We start from the raw sequence: 20,144 nt of genomic DNA on the forward strand, positions 1-20,144 counted from the left end.
TACTCACAGCTGTTAGTTAGGTCCTCTGGGAAATTAAATAGGAAGTAAAGGGCCTGATTCTTTCCTTTCCTCCTACATGTTGCTGTTGCTGTTAATGATAACACACTCACACAGTGCTTTGAAGCTTACTAAGTGTTTTCCACACAAACACCCAAGTTGGTTTGAAGGCAGACATTATAACACTTTGGGAGAGTCCACGAAGGCTGAAATTTAAGTAAGGATAAGAAAGTAATGAATAAAACATTGGCTTTTGATCAACATATATTTACTGTCATTAGGACAAGTGTAAGAAGAGGATACTTTGAGTATAAATATAGAATTGAAAGAAAAGGGAATTTTGAAGCTTTCTCCAGAAATGTACACCCACAACCAGACCACAGGCATGCTTTATTTAAAGCACACTCTACTGATATGTGAATGATAAAACCTGGTATAAATAATTCTCTCTGGTTTTGGGAGGTCAGCTAGGCCATATAAATACCTTCAAGAGGGAACATTTGTTGAGAAATGGGAAGAATATACAGTGTATTATTGGTTAAAGCTCCGCGTTGAAAATAACTGACTCATTCAACAAATCATAACTGAATTCAAACCCAACTTCAAGCATTCTAATTGTGTGGAGTTTTGCTTAGCTTTCCTTTTCCAGCCATGGCTGTTTAAAATGACCTTGCAGATTTCTTCAGTGGAGATATCATTTCACTGAAGCAGTAGAACCTCTAGAAAGGCAAGTCTCCATCTGAGTGAAAAGATTGCACATTTCATATGGATGTAGATGGAAAATGGCAACTACACAACATTTTTTGAGCACTAGCTATATAGAGAGCATCTTACAGAGCATTGTGGGAGCTACAAAGGAAGTTATAGAGTTAGCACTGGAGGGACTTTATGATTCATCCCAATCCCTTCATTTTATAATTGAGGAAAATGAGATCTGAAGAAGTTATAACTTGCCCAAACTTAAACACCTGGCAGAGCTGGGATTTGAACACTCCTCCCCCTGCTCCAAATCCAATGCTCTTTCCTTAGACCCATATGCCAAAGGTATCCTGACTTTATAATATTTATTAGGCTTTGAAACAAATACCCTGAGTTCCATGCTCAATCAGCTCAAGTGACTCCTCAGGTAAGATGCAGATCTCAGGGGCATAGATTAAATACATTTCTTCGTCATTTCTCTAAACACATTATTGGGATTCAAATCCAAGTAAATCAAGTATTATTTCAAATACTCCTTCAAACACAATTAGAGTTCTTTAAGAAAGACTTTCAAGAACTGCTTCATGATGAACAATTCAGCCCTGAAGCCTACATTGGCAAGAAGATATGTAAAATACTCTGGGCTGATAATCAGGCTGATTAAGACCAAAACACTATATGCCAACCTGCTTTGAAGAAGCCCTGCAGTCAACCAAAGATTTCCATCAGTAAGCCAGAATAGTAAAATATCCCTGAATTATGCAACCAAGTGAGCCTACAGTTTAACTATGTACTGAGAAGTAGAAAAAGAAATAGAAAAACAAAATATAAAGCTGAGTGGGTTGCTGGTTTTTTTTCAAGATTGTATGAAAAATCCTAGGCCACTGACTTAACTAGTTTGTCTATGTAGGGGTTATAGCGTCCTGTGTTCTTTACCGGGGCAAATTATAGACCTGAATATGTGCATTTTATTAAGCACACTACATATCCACCTTCTTAAGCTGTTTCATCAGCACCACCTACAAGGAGAACCAGTCTTACACATGAACAGAGTACAATATCAACTGCATAATATGATTTGGAGGACACTGAGAGCTCATAATTAAAATCTGAGTTTTGCAATGGACAAAGCCAACCAGTCCAGCTTCCTACCTAAATTGACAACATCCTTGAAAGACAGTCATCTGTGCTTGCAGTGATGTGGTATTTAATACTGCTGTTGGTGATGTAGTAGATAGAGCACTGGACCTGGAGTTAGAAAGACCTGAGTTCAAATCTAAATTCAGATACTTACTGGCTGTATGTCTCTGAACAAGTCATATAACCACCCTCTGCCTCAGTTTCCTCAACTGTAAAATGGGGATAACAATAGCACCTATGTGACAGGGTTGTTGTGAGATTAAATTAATATTTGTTAAGTACTTAGCATAATTCCTGATATGTAGGAGAGGCTTAATAAATGTTTGTTCCCCCTATATTGAGCTGAACTCTATTTCCCTGTAACTTCCATAATTCTTCAAAGTTCTATCCTTTGTTGTACTTTTTTTTTGCCTAGTCCCATAATTTTATTGGTGAACTCCTTAGGGAGGATTCTCCCTCTACAGATAAATTACATTCATTCTGTGGACAAGGATGTCTCCATTTAGAATCTTACTAGACAAGTTAATGTTTATAGATGAACTACAGACATTATTAGCAAGCCTTTCCCCTCTTCTGCCCCCACTCTGCCAAACACAGAAACAGAAAGGAGTCACACATGACTGAGGGCCCTTTTATATTTTTCCTTATTTCATTGTATTCATCATCTGTGGCCAGTTTACTGGCCTCTCTGCATGTAGCCACTCTGTATTCTACTGCCGGACTTATGTTCAAAACCTTTCTGTCAGAGTGGAACCTTTCAGAGCTTGGGCTTCCATGGTAGAAAATTCAAGAAGGCATGGTCACCTACATATTACAAATGAGGTACAAGAGTAGGATGGATGGAGGATACTGACCTTGTAATCAACCAAAATCTTTTTATATGAAGTGCTGCCAAAGCCATATCTCATTTATTCTGTGCTTGTACAATTTGATTTACTTAACATTAACAATGGGTTTAAAACGTTTATCTTTAAATTCCATCTTCTTGGTTTCAACCCAGTGCATTTAATCTATCAAAATTTATTTCAATTCTGACTCCTATTTAACAGAATTTCTATCTCTCCCCACTTTGTGTCATCCACAAATTTAACTAGTATGTCATGTGTGTTCTCATTTAAATCTATTTAAAAAAAAACTAGAGCATGGGACAGTACCAAGGACAGAAACCAGTATCAAGAGACTAAAGACTTTCTTTGAGGTTGCCAAAAGTAGGTATCTTTCAGATACCCTGGGGGCAGAGTCCAAGGTTCCAAAAGTCTTGAAGAGAGCTTATAATATCTCCTTTCATGTTTTCTCTTCTCTAAATTAAACACCCCCATTTCCTTATATTGTTCTTTATGTGACATGAACTCACATCATGTTTTTCTTCCTTTGGACACTACCCAGCATCAAGAATGTCATAGACAACTCACATCCTTAGATAACTAAGAATTTTATTTTTAGCCCTGAGTTTTAAACTCTCCCCACTCACTTTCTAGAAGAGGGGGGGAAGTCCGAAGACAAGTCATTGAGGACCATATAACCAGTTTAGAATCACAAGTTCCAGCAATCTTCTGTGCTGTCATTCTCTTTTCTTTCATTCTTTCCTCCAGTCTCCTTGACAAGATTAATCACACTTCTACTTGTGCATTTAATCCCACCCCTACTACATCTTCTGGGAGCTTGCCTAACCATCATTCTATTTCTCTTTCATCTTCTGTCTCTCCCTATCTCCTGATTCCTTCCTCATCAACTGTTTACAAGCATATTCACTTTTTCCCCATCCTAAAAAAGAGACACAATTCTGCCACATCCAAAAATTTTCATCATACATCTGCCCCTTCCTATGCCAACTTCCTAAAAAATTTCAATACAGTCTCTGTCTCAATTTTCCTATCAAGCAATCTGAATTCTAATTATACCACTCTCCTCAAACTGCTCACTGAAAGGTTATCAATGGCCTCCTAATTATGAAATACAATGTTGGGTTTTTTTCTCCTCTTCTATGACATCTTTGCAACTGTTGACATTATTAACCATTTCCTCTTCCTGGATACTCTTATTTATTGGTTTCTGTGACACTGCCTTCTCGTATTTTTGCCTACCTGTCTGATCTTTTTATATTTTTATGTTGAATTATCATCTTCTAACCTTTAAGTATGTGTCCCCAAAGGCTCTATCCTAGAGATCCTTTTCTTTCTTATGCTTTTTCCCTTTGTGATCTCATCAGATTTCACGGGCTTAATTGTCTCTGTATGAATAATTCTATTCTCTGAACCCTGATTTGTCTTCTAAACTCCTGTCCAGCATCACTAGCTTTCTGCTGAACATCTCCACTTGGATGTTTCATCAGCATTTCACAATCAGCGTGTCCAAAAGAGAATACATTGTCTTCCCTTACAAATCTACCTATGTTTCCAAAGTCCCCATTTCTCTTGAGAAGAATATTGTTCTCCTACTTAGTCGGGAGTTGTATTTGATTCTTCTCTTTTCCTCATTTTCCACATTCAATGAATTGATTGTCCCCTTTGCTCCTATCTCTCCAATAGCTTTCATGTCTTTTTCCTTTCTCTCCACTTACACTGCCACCATCATAGTTCAGATCTTCTTACTTAATAATTTTGTGGTCTCTTTACCTTCTTTTTTCTTTTGCTCCACACAATCGACAAAATAATATTCTTCATGTGCAGATCTGATGACATAAATCCCCAACTTAACCACTATCCTTTCCCTGTATTCTACATTTCATCTCTAGACTCTGCATTCACACAAGCTGGGCCCACATCTCTACCTTTCAAAGTGATCTCTTCTAGACATAGCTCAGGAGACACCTTGATTTTTAAATTTAGCACGGATTGGCAACTCTGTTGCCTATAAGCAGGTCTGGGTTATAATTCCAGGATGAAGAGGAGTGCTTGTGATTGGTCTCAAAGGAGCAGAGGCTCTAGTTCCAGTTTTAGAACCAAGAGAAGTACTAACACAACTGCAGAAGAGCAAGGGACCTGGTCACAGTTTCCAGGGCCAAGAGGAGCACTAGTACTTGTGGCTAAAGGCTAAAGTGCTTCCTGGGTTAAGAGTGAAGTGCAGACTAGGGTAGAAGTGACCACACCTCCCTGGATAACACCACCTTGGAAGCACCAAAAACTAACAAACCCCTAGAACTAGCTCTGAAAACAATAGCAAGAAAAAAGCCTGAAGTTTGGCACAGCGCCTCCCCACCCAGAGGTGAGCAAAGCCCAACTGTAACAAAAATTTCACTGTGAAGAAATAGGCTAGAAAAATGAGCAAAAAACAACAACAGGAAGAACATAAACATAAAAAGTTACCATGATAGCTGGGAAGAACAATACATAAACTTAGAAGACAATAATTAAAAAACAACTACAAGCAAAGCCTCAATGAAAAATGCTAATTGGATATAAGCCCAACAAGAATTTCTAGAAAAGTTAACGAAAGAGATGAGGGGTAAAGGAAAAAAATGAGAAACAAAATGAGAGTGATGCAAGAAAATCATAAAAGGAGAATTAAGGTTGGTAAAAGAGGCACAAAAAATTACTGAAGAAAATATCACCATAAAAAAAAGCAGAATTGGCCTCATGTAAAAGAGGCACAAAAATTCACTAAAAAAAGAATTCCTATGGAAGCAGAATAGGTCAGATGGAAAAGGGATTACAAAAATTCACTGAAGAAAAATTCCTTAAAAAGTAGAATTGGCCAAATAGAAGAGGAGATACAAAAAATTACTGAAGAAAAAAACTCCTTAATAAGTAGAATTGGTAAAATAGAAAAAGAGGCACAAAAGATCACTGGCTAAAATGATTCCTTAAAAATTAGACTAGAAAAATGGAAGCTAATAACTTTATAGACATCAAGAAACAACAAAACAAACTCAAAAGAATGAAAAATAAAAGAAAATGGGAAATATTTAAAAACTGACTTGGAAAATAGATCAAGGAGAGATAATCTAAGAATTATTAGACTACGTGAAATCCATGATCAAAAAAAAAACCCTAGACATCATATTTCAAAAAATTATTGAGAAAACTGCCCTGATACCTTAGATGCAAAGGATAAAATAGAAACTGAAAAAAATCCACCAAACACCTCCTGAAAGAGATCCCAAAATGAAAACTCCCAGGAATACTATAGCCAAATTCCAGAGATCCCAAACCAAGGAGAAAATATTGCCAGAAGTCAGGAAAAAACAGCTCAAACATCATGGAGCCACAGCCAGGATAAGACAAAATTTTGCAGCATCCATGTGAAAAGAGCATAGGGCTTAGAATACAATATTCCAAAAGGAAGTAAGCTAGGAATACAATCAGGAATAACTTACCCAGCAAAACTGAATATAATTCAGTTTTGGGAGAGGGGCAAATGGATACTTAATGAAATAGAGGACTTTCAAAAATTCCTGATAAAAAGACCAGAGCTAACTAGGAAATTTGACATTCATTCACAAGACTCAAGAGAAGCACAAAAAGGTAAACATGGAAAAGTAATCATAAGGAACTCAATAAGGTTTATATTTGTATATAGGAAGATGACACATGTAACTCCTAAGAACTTTATCATTATTAGGGCAATGAAAAGGAGCCTGCAAAGACAGAGGGCATGAGTATGAGTTATGAGATGATTATGTTGAGATATCTCCCAAAAAAGATACGGGTGTGAGAAAGAGAGGTGCAGTAGGAGAAGGGGGAAGGAAAAGGTAGAATGGGGCAAATTTTCTCACATAAAGAAGGCATGCAAGGAAGAGTTTATATAATGGAGGCAAAATTGAGGGTGACAGTCAATGCTTGAACCTCATTCTCATCAGAATTGGTTCAAAGACGGAAGAATACGTATACACACTCATTTGGTTATAAAAATCTATCTTACCCAATAGAGAGACAGGAGGGGAAGGGGATAAGAGATATGAGAGGAGGAATGACAAGGGAAAGGGCAAATTTGGGGAGCTGACAGTCAGAAGCAAAACAGATTTTGAGGAAAACAACCTGGACCTATGGCCCCAGGACTATAAATTGTGCATACCTTTGGATCTGGCAATACTTAGGTCTATACCCCAAAGAGATCAAAGAAAAAAGACCTATATGTACAAAATATTAAAGCAGCTTTTATTGTAATGGCAAAGAACTGGAAATTAAGAGGATGTCCATCAATTGGGGAATGAAAGAACAAATTGTGGCATATGACTGTAATGGAGTACTATTGTACTAAAAGAAATGATGGAGGGGGTAGAAAAAACATGGCATGAACTATATGAATTCATATAATGTGAAATGAAAAGAACTGGGAGATAATTGTACATAGTAACAGCAATGTTATAGTGATGATCAACTGTGAAAGATTTGACTACTCTGATCAACACAGTGATAAAAGATAATTTAAAAGGATTCATGACGAAAAAATGCTATCCACCTCCAGAGATAGAACTGATGAAGACCGAGTGCAAATTGAAGTATAATTTTCTTGCTTTATTTTGCATTATAGCTAATATGGTAATATGTTTTACATGATTTAACATATATGATCGATATATTGTTGGCCTACTCAGTGGGTAGAAGAGTATTGGAGGGATGGAAAGAATCTAGAATTCAAAATTTAAAAAGAAAAGAAATGTTAAAATTAAATTTTAAAAAAGAAAAATTTATGTAATTGAGTCCCTGATAAGAAGATCATTGAGAGAATCTACAGAGAGAGGAAAGGAGAGAGCCCAGTCCAGATGCCTAAAGTACACAGGATATGGGTGATGATCCATCCAACAGAGGAAACTGAACAGGAATAGTCAAATAGACAAGAGGAAAATGAAGAGAAAACAGAGGCAGAAAAATTTAAGGAGGGGAAAGTATCAAGGAACACAGATGACCTAAACCAAAATAGACTTCTCACCAAAATTACTTTTCTTTTTTTCCATTGCCTGAAATTTCTCTAATTAGAGATTGAATGAAATTAACAAGTGTCTTATTTAAAAAGCATGATGGGCATATCAGTCATTCACACATTAACATGAATAAATTCTATCTTTGTCATTAATATGAATAAATTCTTTTTTTCCTCCTTAAACTCAAATGAGATTAGCCACATTGAGATAAGGAGAGTTTTGACTAGGGGAGAGGTAAAAATAGATAATTTGGGAGATTGAAAATCCAGCCTGGGGAGAGGGCTAAGGACAATATGCAAATAAAACATTCCTGTGGAGAACAATAGGAGATGATAGAGAAACATAAAAAGAGAAGTAAGAGAATAGGAAAAATAAACTTTCTTAATTTCAAAATTTTAGCTACATTAACCACGCACCCCCTGAAAGGATAAGAAAGGAGGAGGGAATTCTCTGGGGCTTTTTTTGGTCTCCTCCTCCTCTTCTTTGCACTATACGGTTCTCTATCCTCAGGGTACAGAACTTTTTCATTTTATGCTGAAATTCAAGTACATTATTAGCTAAACAGGTTTTCCTGGTAGCAAAATCTTTCTATTTTTATAGTTATTTTCTGTATAAGAAATATCCAGGAATTCCAAAAAAAGAAACAATATAACAGGTAGGCTTAGAAGTTTCCATGTTTCTGTCTGGGTCTCCCTCTTTCTTTCTTATTTCCCTCTTTCCCTCTCTCCATCTAGCTGTAAAGAAGAGGATCACAAATTTAGAGCTGGTAAATATTTCAGAGCCCATTCAACCTCCTCATTTTATAGATAAGGAAACTGAGGAAAAAAGAGGGTGTGTAAGTGACCTTCCCAGAGGCATCCAGCATGTAAAGTGTATGAGGAAGGATTTGAATCCAGTCTTCCTGACACTGGGTCCAGTGTCTTATTTAATATGTGACACTGCCTATTAAATCCTAACAGTCATCCATCATTTGTTACTACTAAAAAGGTGGCTATATATTAAGAAAGAAGATTCCACATATGGACATTTTCTTACTTTAGAAACTAAATATGTTAAATAAATAAATTTAAATTTAAAAAAATTTAAAAATAAAAAAAAGTCAGTACAAATATAAGAGGTTCCCTACTACTGCTTGTAATATCTCTACCAATAGCTTCTTTTACTCCCTAAAAATTATTTTCTACTACATGTCAGAGACCAGTAGAGGGCATCCTTCCATTTCAGATGCATGAATCTTTCAAGAAAAGGTTCCTTTCTCACAGCTTTTAAATTAGATATGAAATAAAAGTACAACTGTAGCTGGGAAGAAAATAACCCTGTTTATTTTATTGAGGCAGTTCCACTCTTCTGAAATATAGGGGCCATTCCCCACGTGATAAATGTTCAAACACTGTGAATGGGCAGTTCTTCGATCCAAGCTATTAATAACCATATGAAAAAGATTTTCCCAAAATTTTAATAGATAAATGTAAATTAAAGCAACTCTAACTTCCTCCCTCTCACCCATCAGATTGGCCAAGTTGACCACAAAAAGGAAAATGACAAATGTTGGAAGAGCTGTGGGGAGACTGGTACATTAAGACATTATTGGTGGAGCTGTGAATCCAACCAGTCCAGAAAGCAATTTGGAACTATAATCAAAAAGTCACTAAAGTGTGTATACCTTTCAAACCCAGTGATGCTTCTACTAGACCTGTACCCACAGAGATTTTAAAAAAGAAGAACAGGACACAGGTATACAAAATAGTTGCAGCAGCTCATTTTGTAGTGTCAAAGAAATGGAAACTAAGGATGCACCCAATAACTAGGTAATAGATTTAGAAATTATGGCATATGAAGGTAATGGATTAAATTGTACCATGAAAAATGGTGAAAAGAATTGGTTTGAAGACACCTGTGAAGAACTGTATGGAATGATGCAGAGTGAAGTAAATAGAACAATTTATACAGGAACATCACTGTGAAGATAAACAACTTTTAAAAGAATTAAGAATTCTGACCAATGCAGAAGTCCTAAAATGAAGCATTCTGCCACAGAGGTGGGATGGATTTAAGATGATATAGAGGTGATGGATTCAAGATGGAAAATGAGACATACATTTTTGAATTTGGACAATATGGGAATTTGTTTTATTTCATTATACATTTTTGTTATGAAGATTTTGTTTTACTTTTTTTCTTTTCAGTTGGGGGTGAATGGGAGGTTTAGCAACTAAATACTTATTCATTAAAAAATAAAGTATAATTTTTTAAAAGAAGGAAATAGAGATCAATATGACTTGCGGAGGGGGGTGGAACAAAATGGAAACCATTGTGCTTTTGGAAGTCTGGGATGTTGGTGTTCAGGTTAACTGGCAGAAGTAAAATACTTTCTTCTGTCAGAACTTAATAATATGTGCAAAGAGAATGATCACAGGCAAAGGGCAATAAAGACATCAACCTGCCTTTTGCTGCATGGGTCCATAACACTCTCCTGTCATCCCTCACATTGAAATGCAAAAACCAGTAATGAAATTGTACCCCGCTGATTTAGTTCTAAAGTATGAAAAGTGCATGAAAAAAGAAAAAAAAGGTTCTTAAAATGGGCAGGAAGCCAGTAAAATGAAAGCCAAGGGGAAGCTTTAGCCTGAAATACTATAGGTGTCAGACTATGTGATATATTTTCCAATATACTGAGAACATCCTACTGCCCTTCCCCCAACCCCCAAAAATAGGACTGCCACATTCTCCCTGATATTCTGCAATTTAAGACTTTCTTAGAGTGATCTGCTTTGTTAAAATGCAAATAACCTGAAAAAGATTAGACTTTAAACCCTATCAATCATTTACACATTAGTGTAAATGTAGATACTTTCCTATAAGAAGATATTGATAAGAGAAGGGAGAGACAACCTGAAGAAATAGCAATAGCATGTGACAAGATAAAAGAATGCAGGAAGGAGAGTCCAGGGCAACTCAGGACAAACTGTATCTACTCCATCCCTGTTTTCCCTGAGGCTGGCCCTCCCTAGGGAGACTGTATCATTTCTTGGCTGACAGATGCTATGCTTCAACTTTTCCATTTTTCCAACATCGATTTTCAGAAAAAGCATAAGATAAGATGTGAAAGCATACAAAATCATTCTGTAACTCAGTATATTCTCGAGTATTTTAAATTTGAGGCATATTCATGAAAAGTCAAAAGAGCCAGTTGCTAAACAAATCTAAAAATCAAATGTCCACTGATTAGTTGACAACTTTTGTAGACTTAGAATTAATTATCAAGAGATAACCTCCTTACCCAATGTTTTTTTACCACCCATTTTTCTTTTAGATAATCTTAATATACAATAAAATGTCTATTAAAATAATTAAATGAGCTAATAAGACATAAAATAACAACCAATAATTTAAAGATTGCCAAAAGAAAAAAATATATAGATATAAACTTTTAAAAAATGATAACATAGCTTTATTGGCTTTATGTCCTTTTCTGGTCCTCCTCCATTTTTGTACTCAGCATACTTTTGCCATTGTGCTATAGATATAGGGCCACCTAAAAATTTTAATGCAATTCTAAGCTGCACTAAGACTTTTGGGATGCCCTGAATATGGATATTATATAATATCTATGTAAGCTATATAACACTACCTGTAGTTATGTATCATAGCTATATGTCAGTATGAGTATGTATATCTTTATACATGTATGTGCATGGACATGTATTTGTGTATATGTATATATACATTTATACACACATACACACATGTGTGATATAGATGTGTATTCATATGTATATATGTGTATATGTATAAATGCATATTGTGTGCATACATACACACAAATGCTTGCACATGCACATGAACACACACACACGCACACATACACACACGGCTCCCTGCTGATGCTCACTTTGAATGATCATCATAGAGCCTATGTTTCAGCAGAGTTCCTAAGCCAGATATGTCTTTATTCCTCTCCTGGCTATACCTCTCACCTCCTTTTTTCAGCTTCCTTTTAGGTGTAGCCTTTCCCCATGAGAACTGTAAGTTCCTTGAGGGTTGGAATTGTTTCTTTCTGCTTGAGTTTTATATTCCCAGGTTTAACATGATACCTACCACATAATAAGTGTTTAATAAATGTTTGCAAGTTGATTGCGATATCTTCATTCTGAATCATTTAAAATTCATTTGTCTATGTCTTATTTTGGATAAGTCATATTATAAGCTTCAGGAATACCAGCGGACAGAATACCAGTGCTCTGCCAATATGCACAAAATGTCAAGAGAATTAGAGGAAAATTCCTTCCATGTTAGATGACCTAAATCTTCAGGGTACATGTGCTACAAGAATAGCACATGTGAAAAGAAATGAATTAGTTGTCATTCATATTTTTATCTCATCATTTCATAATGATCAGAAAGTGATTTAAATACCAAGAATATTATATTCTTCATACTTGTCATTTTATGACCCAGTGATATCCTATCAGGATGATACGACATTACTTTTTCAATTGATCTGCTCTTTTGGAAGTTTGGATTGTTTCCAATTCCTTACTATTACAAATAAAGGCATTATGACTTTGTCTCCTGAGGAGAATCTTAAGGACGTTCTTCTAATGTTATGTATGTCAGACAAGGCTGACAATTTTAATAAATGACATTTAATTAAACTATACTTTTCATAGAGATGGGAAGCAAGTATGCTATATTATTGCCAGGGATGATTATTTCATTGCTGTCTTAATCTTACACCTATTTGTTTCCCACTATAGACATGGTCAGATTCAAGAATAGATTTTTAGCAAATAGCAATTTTAAAAGTCTGTCCTCCTAAAACCCATTTTATACTAATTCCATTTCGGGATCATCTTCATATGTTCACCAGGTAGGAACCAGAGCAACAGGTGATGGGCCGTAATAAAATCATGTGTGTCTTTTAAAGAATGCATCTTTTTGCCTGCACTGAAAAATTCTAATTCTGATATGGTTGTGCAAACTTCCTAATACAGAGTAGTGTCAGTCACCAATCTTGTTCTTTTCCATAAGTAACCATTTCAAAAGGCAATTTAATGATGACTTTATCTTATTCTCAAGCTTCTCAGGGGATGAATAGTCTATCAACTCATTGATGTTGGAGTAGAAATAAGTCTTTCACTCCCTCTGCTTAAAGTTCCAAAGGAAAAAAAAATTCTGGTTTGTGTTTTCCTTTCACCTTTCCAAGGGCTTCTAGAAATCTATACATCTTGTATGAGGTTTTAAAAGAGCCCAATTTCCCTCATGGAGTACTTACCCCCAGGTAATGGCCATCAATAAACACAACAGGCAGAGAAGGTGCTTCAGATACCCTCCTGCATCTCTCATCAAGCTCTTTTCCATATTCACCATTCAGAGCAATATTTTTCTCTTCAAATTTGACCCGATGATTCTGGAAGATTTTCCTAACAAGTTCACACCTTTCAAAAGTTGTCCTTACCACACGAAGGCAAGTTGTGTAAATCACTATCCGATCAAATTCTAGATCAGTTGATGGTTGCTGAAAGGGAGGAAAATGCAAATTTTCATGTTAATCATAAAGAGACAAACTCTACCTCATATGCTTGGGTTTTTAAGCTTATACAGTCAATCCAGCTACATTCTGATGACCAAATCAGAGTATCATATGTTATAATATACTCATTGCTAGATTTTAGTCTTAGACTCTCATGGTGGTGAGTGAGGCTTTGATCCTAAAGATCAGAGGAATTGTTATCTTAGTACATAATAAGTATTTTTTTTTGTTATTGCCAATTCGGATGTAGAGAATCGTTCACTTCGGGAGCGGATCATTTGGGTAAGGGTATGAACCATGTATAGTAGTCATAGCCAATAAAAAGAGTCCTTGTTCAGACTCAGATGACCTTGTTTCAATTCCTACCTATCATGTATTCCACCAGTGAAATATTGAGTAAAGCCAACCAAATAAATCAGTTTCTTTATCTATAAAACTAAAAAATGAAGGATGTGGTAAGAGTAATGTTTATCCTGTAGGCTAGGTTAGTTCATTTTTTCCTTAAAAGGTATTGAAACTATACTTGAGCAAAGTCCAAGACTGTCGTATAGTTTCTGGTTGCCTGACCAAAGCTAGCCCACGAGGAGGAAGGAATTGCTTTTTCCTAAGACTTCTGACCGAAAGACCAGCACGACCACCACAGAAGTAGGGAAGATGTACCCTATTGAACAATGTTGTATCTTTACTAAGTATCTACACTTCCTCGTATGCCTAAGTAATCCACTTTCTGTTAATTGTTAATTGTTCTGTTAATTGACTATGAATATCTCATTCCACTATAGTTCTAAACACAACACAGCATGCTGCTTCTAACAAAGGGATTGGACTAGATGGTCTTTGAGGTCCCTTTCACCTCTCTATCATTGATGATCCTTAAAAAAAGGAAGAGATTGGAACAAATAGCTGGGACAGGTATCCTGTGATCAATGATCCTAGGGAGTGTCTATCACTTCTCAATCAGTGAGTAAGATAGAAGACCATACACATTGGTAGAATCAAAGAAGTAGGTTCTTAGAGGAAATTTGCTGCTGGGAATAGCATGAACATATCAGGAGATAATATAAAGGACAATTTAATTCTAGCAGGACCCAGCACATATTGTAAAAACAATGTCAATACTTCCATCTAGTTGCATTTATAAGCAAAGTTTCTATCAGAATGGGAACTCTTCACATGAAGACAGATTGCAACCCATCTTAAACACAGTAAATGTCAGAGAGTTGCCTGAGTCTTATAAAGTAACTTGCCTATGGTCATACAGTTAGTAGCAGAGGCGGCGTATGAACTCAGAACTTCCTGACTAAGAATGACATCCTATATCAATTACACCATGCTTAAGGCAAAATAAGAGGATTAGACTAGGTGACCTCTCAGGTCAGTTCTAACTCAAAAGTCTATGTTATGTTGGCTTTGTGTTATATAAGATTTTAGTTATCAAATATTTGTAAAATGAGAGATTTATAAATATATAAAAATGCTAGTTTTCTTTTCCTGTTGCTGGGTATTATTCCTGTTCGTGACATTTATACACATATCAACAGATCTTCAAAAAAAATGTTTAATTCAGCCAAGTGAGTTAATTGCTAACTGGGCTGTCTCCAGTCAATAACAAGTTGTTTAACTGAATTAAACTACCAGGTTGCTTTGTTTGTCCTGGGTTGTGTATATATAGACACAGCATCTGATTTCAGAAGGTGACATTTTCATTAGAGTCCACAGAGTCTTGAAGAGAGACTAACTTTCTGTTCCATTATTATTCCTGAAGCACGTCTGACCTTTTCACAATAGGAAACAGTATTGAATCACCATGTGAAGAGATGGTAAAAGGTCATAGGATCATAGATTGAGAAATGGAAGGGACCTTAGATGCAACTGAGTCCGAAGTGTTTTCCCCTCCCCATTTTACAGATGAGGAACCTGAGGCAGAGAAAGGTTTGAATGACTGTCCAAGGGTCACACAATTAGTAAAGTGTCTGAGGATTTGAACCCAGTTCCTTCTGCTTAGTCCACTGTTCTGTATGATTTTCACCAGGGTACAAGTTTTAAGTGATTTCCCTGAGTACAAATGTTAACTAATTATTATGAAAAAAATCATCAAGATGAAGATTCCCACACTTGTATAGCACTTTCTAGTTTTCCAAGTGCTTCTACATACATTTTCTCATTTGTTCCTAATAAGAATTTTGTGCAGGGTAGGCATTACTATTTATATTCTACATGAGGAAGACACCAAAGCTCAGAGTTTAAGGATCTTAGAATCATATAAGAGTTGGACAAGACTTCAAGTGTCATCTAGTCCAAGCACTTCATTTTATAGATAGGAAAAGTTGCCCAAGGCAACCCAGCCAATTGGTGCCACAGCCAAGTCAATCCAAGGCAAACTTATAATTTGAGAAGGACAACTGAGATTTCGTCCCAGGATACTGTGAGGCACCATGGACAGAGCTCCAGGCCTGGAGTCAGGAAGGTTCATCTCCCTGAGTTCAAATTCGGCCTCAGACACTTACTAGCTATGTGATCCTGGACAAGTCACCTAACCCTATTTACCTCAGTTTCTTCATATGTAAAATAAACTGGAGAAGGAAATGACAAACCACTCTGGTATCTTTGCCAAGAAAACCTCAAATAGGAATGTGAAGAGTCAGACACAACTATTAATGACTAAAGAACAAAACCAACTTCTAAAAGAGGGAAACTTTCTCCCTATAGTCATCCTCCACCCAGGGAAGGGGAGGGGGTAGAGGCTTCACATCCCCATGAGGTTGATCATCTCTTAAGTAATATACAAAAATGTGGTCCAATAAAGAAATGATGCCCTTCAGGTCCAAATCTGGCCCCAAGCAAAAGGCGAGTAGAGCTTCCAGGCAATTCAGAGGAGCGGAATAATCCTTGACCATGGTCCACACAAGGAAAGGGAGCACTTCAGGTCCACTGGACATCCAGGAAAGGGGTGGGGTTACACTTCTCTGAATCATGTTCAGTCCAAGGCAAAAGGTGGCACAGAAACCATGTAGTCCTGAGACAAAGCGTAGCCCTGGAAAAGAGTTGTCAAATACCCAGGGTGCATGTGGCCAACAGCACCTCCCCAAACCAGATTAAAATGTAACTGGTGAATATTTAAAATAATTTTTTAAAATTCAATAAAACTTAGATAATGTTGATGTGTGTTTTTCCCGTGACTCACAGGGATCCTTATGTATAGTTTAGTGGTCTTCATTTCCATTTGAGTTTGACACTACTGACCTGGACCACAACCTCCACTCTATACCTCAATTAGACGTAGGGCACAGAATCCCTGGTTATGGCTTTTAGCCCAGGTGTTCTGACTCCAGGGCCAATGCTATGCTACATTTGTCTCCACAGCTATTCACAGAGCTGAGTCACGCATCTGAGATGCTCTACTGTAAAACAGAATGGAGTGGAGAGAATTTCTGGTTCTCTATGCCAGGACTTCCTTGAAGTTAAAAAAAAAAAAAGATAAGGTCCATGGCATGTGAATCTATTTTTAATGCCAGTAACCTTGAATTTGATAGTAAATACTCTTAAGAAAACATATTTTTATGAATGTGCATTGTCATTTATACCTACAAATGCTAACAGGGACGAATAATTATCAGTAGTCTGTCTGAATCACAAACCAAACCAAGTAACCATTGCTGTTAAAATCAGTTCAAACAAAATAATCCCATCAGAAAGCCACTAAATCAGGGGTGGGGAACCTGAGGCCTTGAGGCCACATGGGGCCCTCTAGGTACTCAAGTGCACCCCTTTGACTGAATCCAAACTTCACAGAACAAATAGTTTCGTTAAGGGGCATGATAGGGCCTAAAACAGGAAGACAGAAACAATATAGTCTTTAACCTGAGAGAGGAGCTAACAGAAGACTGCATCTGATGGAGAGGTGATATATAAATATCTCCCCAGTTTTTAGCTCTTTTCCCTCCTCAAATTACTCAATACTATTCTCCGCCCATGTTCACATTGCATTCTCCCAGCATAATGCAAGCTCCTTAAGGGCAGGTACAGTTTCATTTTAGCCTTCTGTTTCTAGTGCCTTCCGCATAGTAGGTACAGGGTAATTGTTTGATGGATTTAATTAATGCATTCAATAAATACCAAGAGTACTTACTCTAGAGAATCACTATACTAGGTTAACTATAGAGTGCAATAGGGTATTTGCTATGATGGAGAGCTCACTAAATCGAGAGTCGTGAGAGTGAAGGTTGAATTTGATTCTATCACCAACTAGCTCACGCGATAATAAATTTATGTAGCACTTCAAGGTTTGCAAAGCACTTGACTTAAACCAGCTTTGTGAGGTTGACAGTACATGATTATATTCTCATTTCATGGTTGAAGAAATAAAGGCCTAAAGAAATTGCCCAAGGTCACATAGCCCAAGTGTCAGTGCCATGATTTGAACTTAGGTCTCCCAGTTCCAAGAACAGCACTCTTCACAACATCCATGTTGCCTGTCTTCGGCTGTGTCTTTAGCTATGTCCAAAGTGACAGAGCTCAAAGAATATGAAAAAATGAAGAAAAGAAATCAATGGTTTTGAGAATTAGTGGAAAGATCACTGAACTTTGAGGGTTGAACTTGGAATTATGGGACCAGAATTTAAATCCTACCTGGGGGCCTCAAGTTTCCTCATCTACAGCACCAGAGGATTATAATAGATCACCTTTGCTATCAGGTTCCTTCCAGTTCTAAATCTATAATCCTATGATCTTTGAGAGAACACCTTGAGTATAATGGTAGGGATGAAAGCCAGGAATTGAGGAAACCAAAAATAGGAAGGAAGTGAAGGTATCACGTTGCTGTTGTGTTTATCCTTCATTCTCGAAGAGGACCATGACATCAGGGAAATGATGACATGACTTGCAGTTGATTTTGATTTGAGTGAGGGAGGTTGTGCAAGGTCACCAACCTCATTTTCTCCTCCAGAGCCACATGGTTCCAGTAGTCTGATATTCACCAGGATGACTGGAGATGGGCCAGGATGCACTGGGAGACCCTGGTCCTTTCAGGCTAAGGTCTTTTCAGGTTGTGACTTTGAGTGACGTAACGCCCATTCAGTGAATAGGTGTCTTTAAGAAGTTAATCAAGGGATGGCCCTGAAGGTAGAGACATTTTCAAGAACATTTCCTAATTACATTTTAATCAGACTTGGGTCTATGGGCTCCATGTTTGACACTTCTGTTCTAGATAAATAGAGCAAATGATTCCTATAGCAAGATCCAGTACGGAGAAGGCAGTAGCAGCATCAAAGTACAATACCATGAAGCACATAGCTCTCTATAATTGGAGGGAAAGAGAAGAGAGTTGAAATGATTCTAAGATTCAAAAAAAATTAAGAAGGTGGGCTAAAGGAGTCCATGTCAAACGGCCTCCATCTTCTCAGTAGAGTTGGAGACCATCTTTGATCTTACGTGGGCCCGTTTCCTCACCTATGAAATGAGCAGCTTGGATTGCTGATCTCTAAAGCCTATCTTGCTTCCAGGAATTTGGGAAACTTGTGTTGAAGAGTAATAGTCAGTACAGCAGCCTCGAGGTAATTTAAGCCAACAAACATGAAGCTGAAATAATCACTAACAACAAGGACCCCAGATCTTAGACCCACAGGTATAAAAGGCACTCATGGCTGAGCCCAAAGAATGCTAACAATTTTCCCTTTCCAAAAGGTCACCATCTCCCCATGTCCCCATGTCCCAATCAACTGACCTGTATAGTATTCTTGATTCACAGCATGAGATGTGGGGCATTAGCCTCAGGGCTCACTCTCAATCATAATAAAGAATCAAGTTTGACAATTAACTGATTTTTTTCAGTCTTTGACTGACAAAACATCTTTTTGCTGTTCATATTGTGTGAATTATGAGGGGCTGCCTCCCTTAAACACAGATGACTACTCTGAGCGCTTCTACTTCTGCCCCTCCTCTTTCCACTTTGGAGACCTCAGAGCAGGCTTGGACAACCTGTGGTCCACGGGCCACTACATTTTTCAAGAGCCACCCAAAATCCTTCGGTATGTTGCAAGTAACCCATGGGCCACAGGTTGTGCAGGGCTCCCTTAGAGGAATAATCTGAGTAATTTATGCAATATAGCACAGCTGCCCCAGAAGGAGGGACAAGAAAGACAAATGGGATGATATTTTGGAGAGTCTCTCCAGACCCCAATTGATCCAGTAAAAAGTGCCAACATAAACAGAAGGAACTTTCACCCAGACCCTGGAGGAGAGAGAAGGCAATACCTATAGGTGCTACATGTATGCTGACAATAAAACAGAAACAGAGTTGCTTGAGTAGCTCTTGGTAGAAGTGTTCCGATAGCCCTCTAAAATATCTTCTGTGAAGATGCTGGGGCTGTGAGACAAGGGTGTAAAATTCTAAAAGGTTAAAATAAGCCATAAGCCCTCAATGTCAATCAGCTTTAGTACTGAGGACTCTGTCTATTATGTTATAATGCCATTCCAGTTGCTTGAGAGCTGGTATTTGGAAAAGAGGTAAATAGTACCAGATCTGTGGGAGGAGATTGGTAAGACAAATCCACCACACACCTTGAGCCAAGAGCAGAAGGTAGCAACTTTGGAACTGTGGACCAATGATGTAGTGACTCATTGCCAATGATAAAGCTATGAGGTATAAATGACCAAATTCCTGCCATTTCCCTTGCTAGGGCCCCTCAGGCTTAGAGTTATGAGTCATGGGGGCTATATAAATCAGCTGCTCAGAGGCAGGGTGAGGCATAGCAACTTACTGGAAATTATTATTTTTCATTTGTATCAGTTGTGTCCAACTCCTCGTGACCCCATTTGGGATTTTCTTAGCAAAGATACTGGAGTGGTTTGCCATTTCCTTCTCCAGCTCATTTTACAGATGAGGAAACTGAGGTTTCAGGGTTAAGTGACTTA

At 37.4% G+C, this 20,144-nt stretch overlaps 1 protein-coding gene across 1 annotated transcript in view; it reads right to left on the minus strand.

The window, feature by feature from the left end:
- Window positions 1-20,144, minus strand: part of GRXCR1 (glutaredoxin and cysteine rich domain containing 1) — a 119,247-nt gene that overhangs the window by 36,836 nt on the left and 62,267 nt on the right. The window contains exon 2 of the mRNA XM_036762410.1: window positions 12,975-13,217. Coding sequence (XP_036618305.1) covers window positions 12,975-13,217 — 243 coding nt within the window. The remainder of the gene's footprint in view (window positions 1-12,974; window positions 13,218-20,144) is intronic.

This window comes from Trichosurus vulpecula, chromosome 6 (genome assembly GCF_011100635.1).
Source record: "Trichosurus vulpecula isolate mTriVul1 chromosome 6, mTriVul1.pri, whole genome shotgun sequence".
Taxonomy (NCBI): domain Eukaryota; kingdom Metazoa; phylum Chordata; class Mammalia; order Diprotodontia; family Phalangeridae; genus Trichosurus; species Trichosurus vulpecula.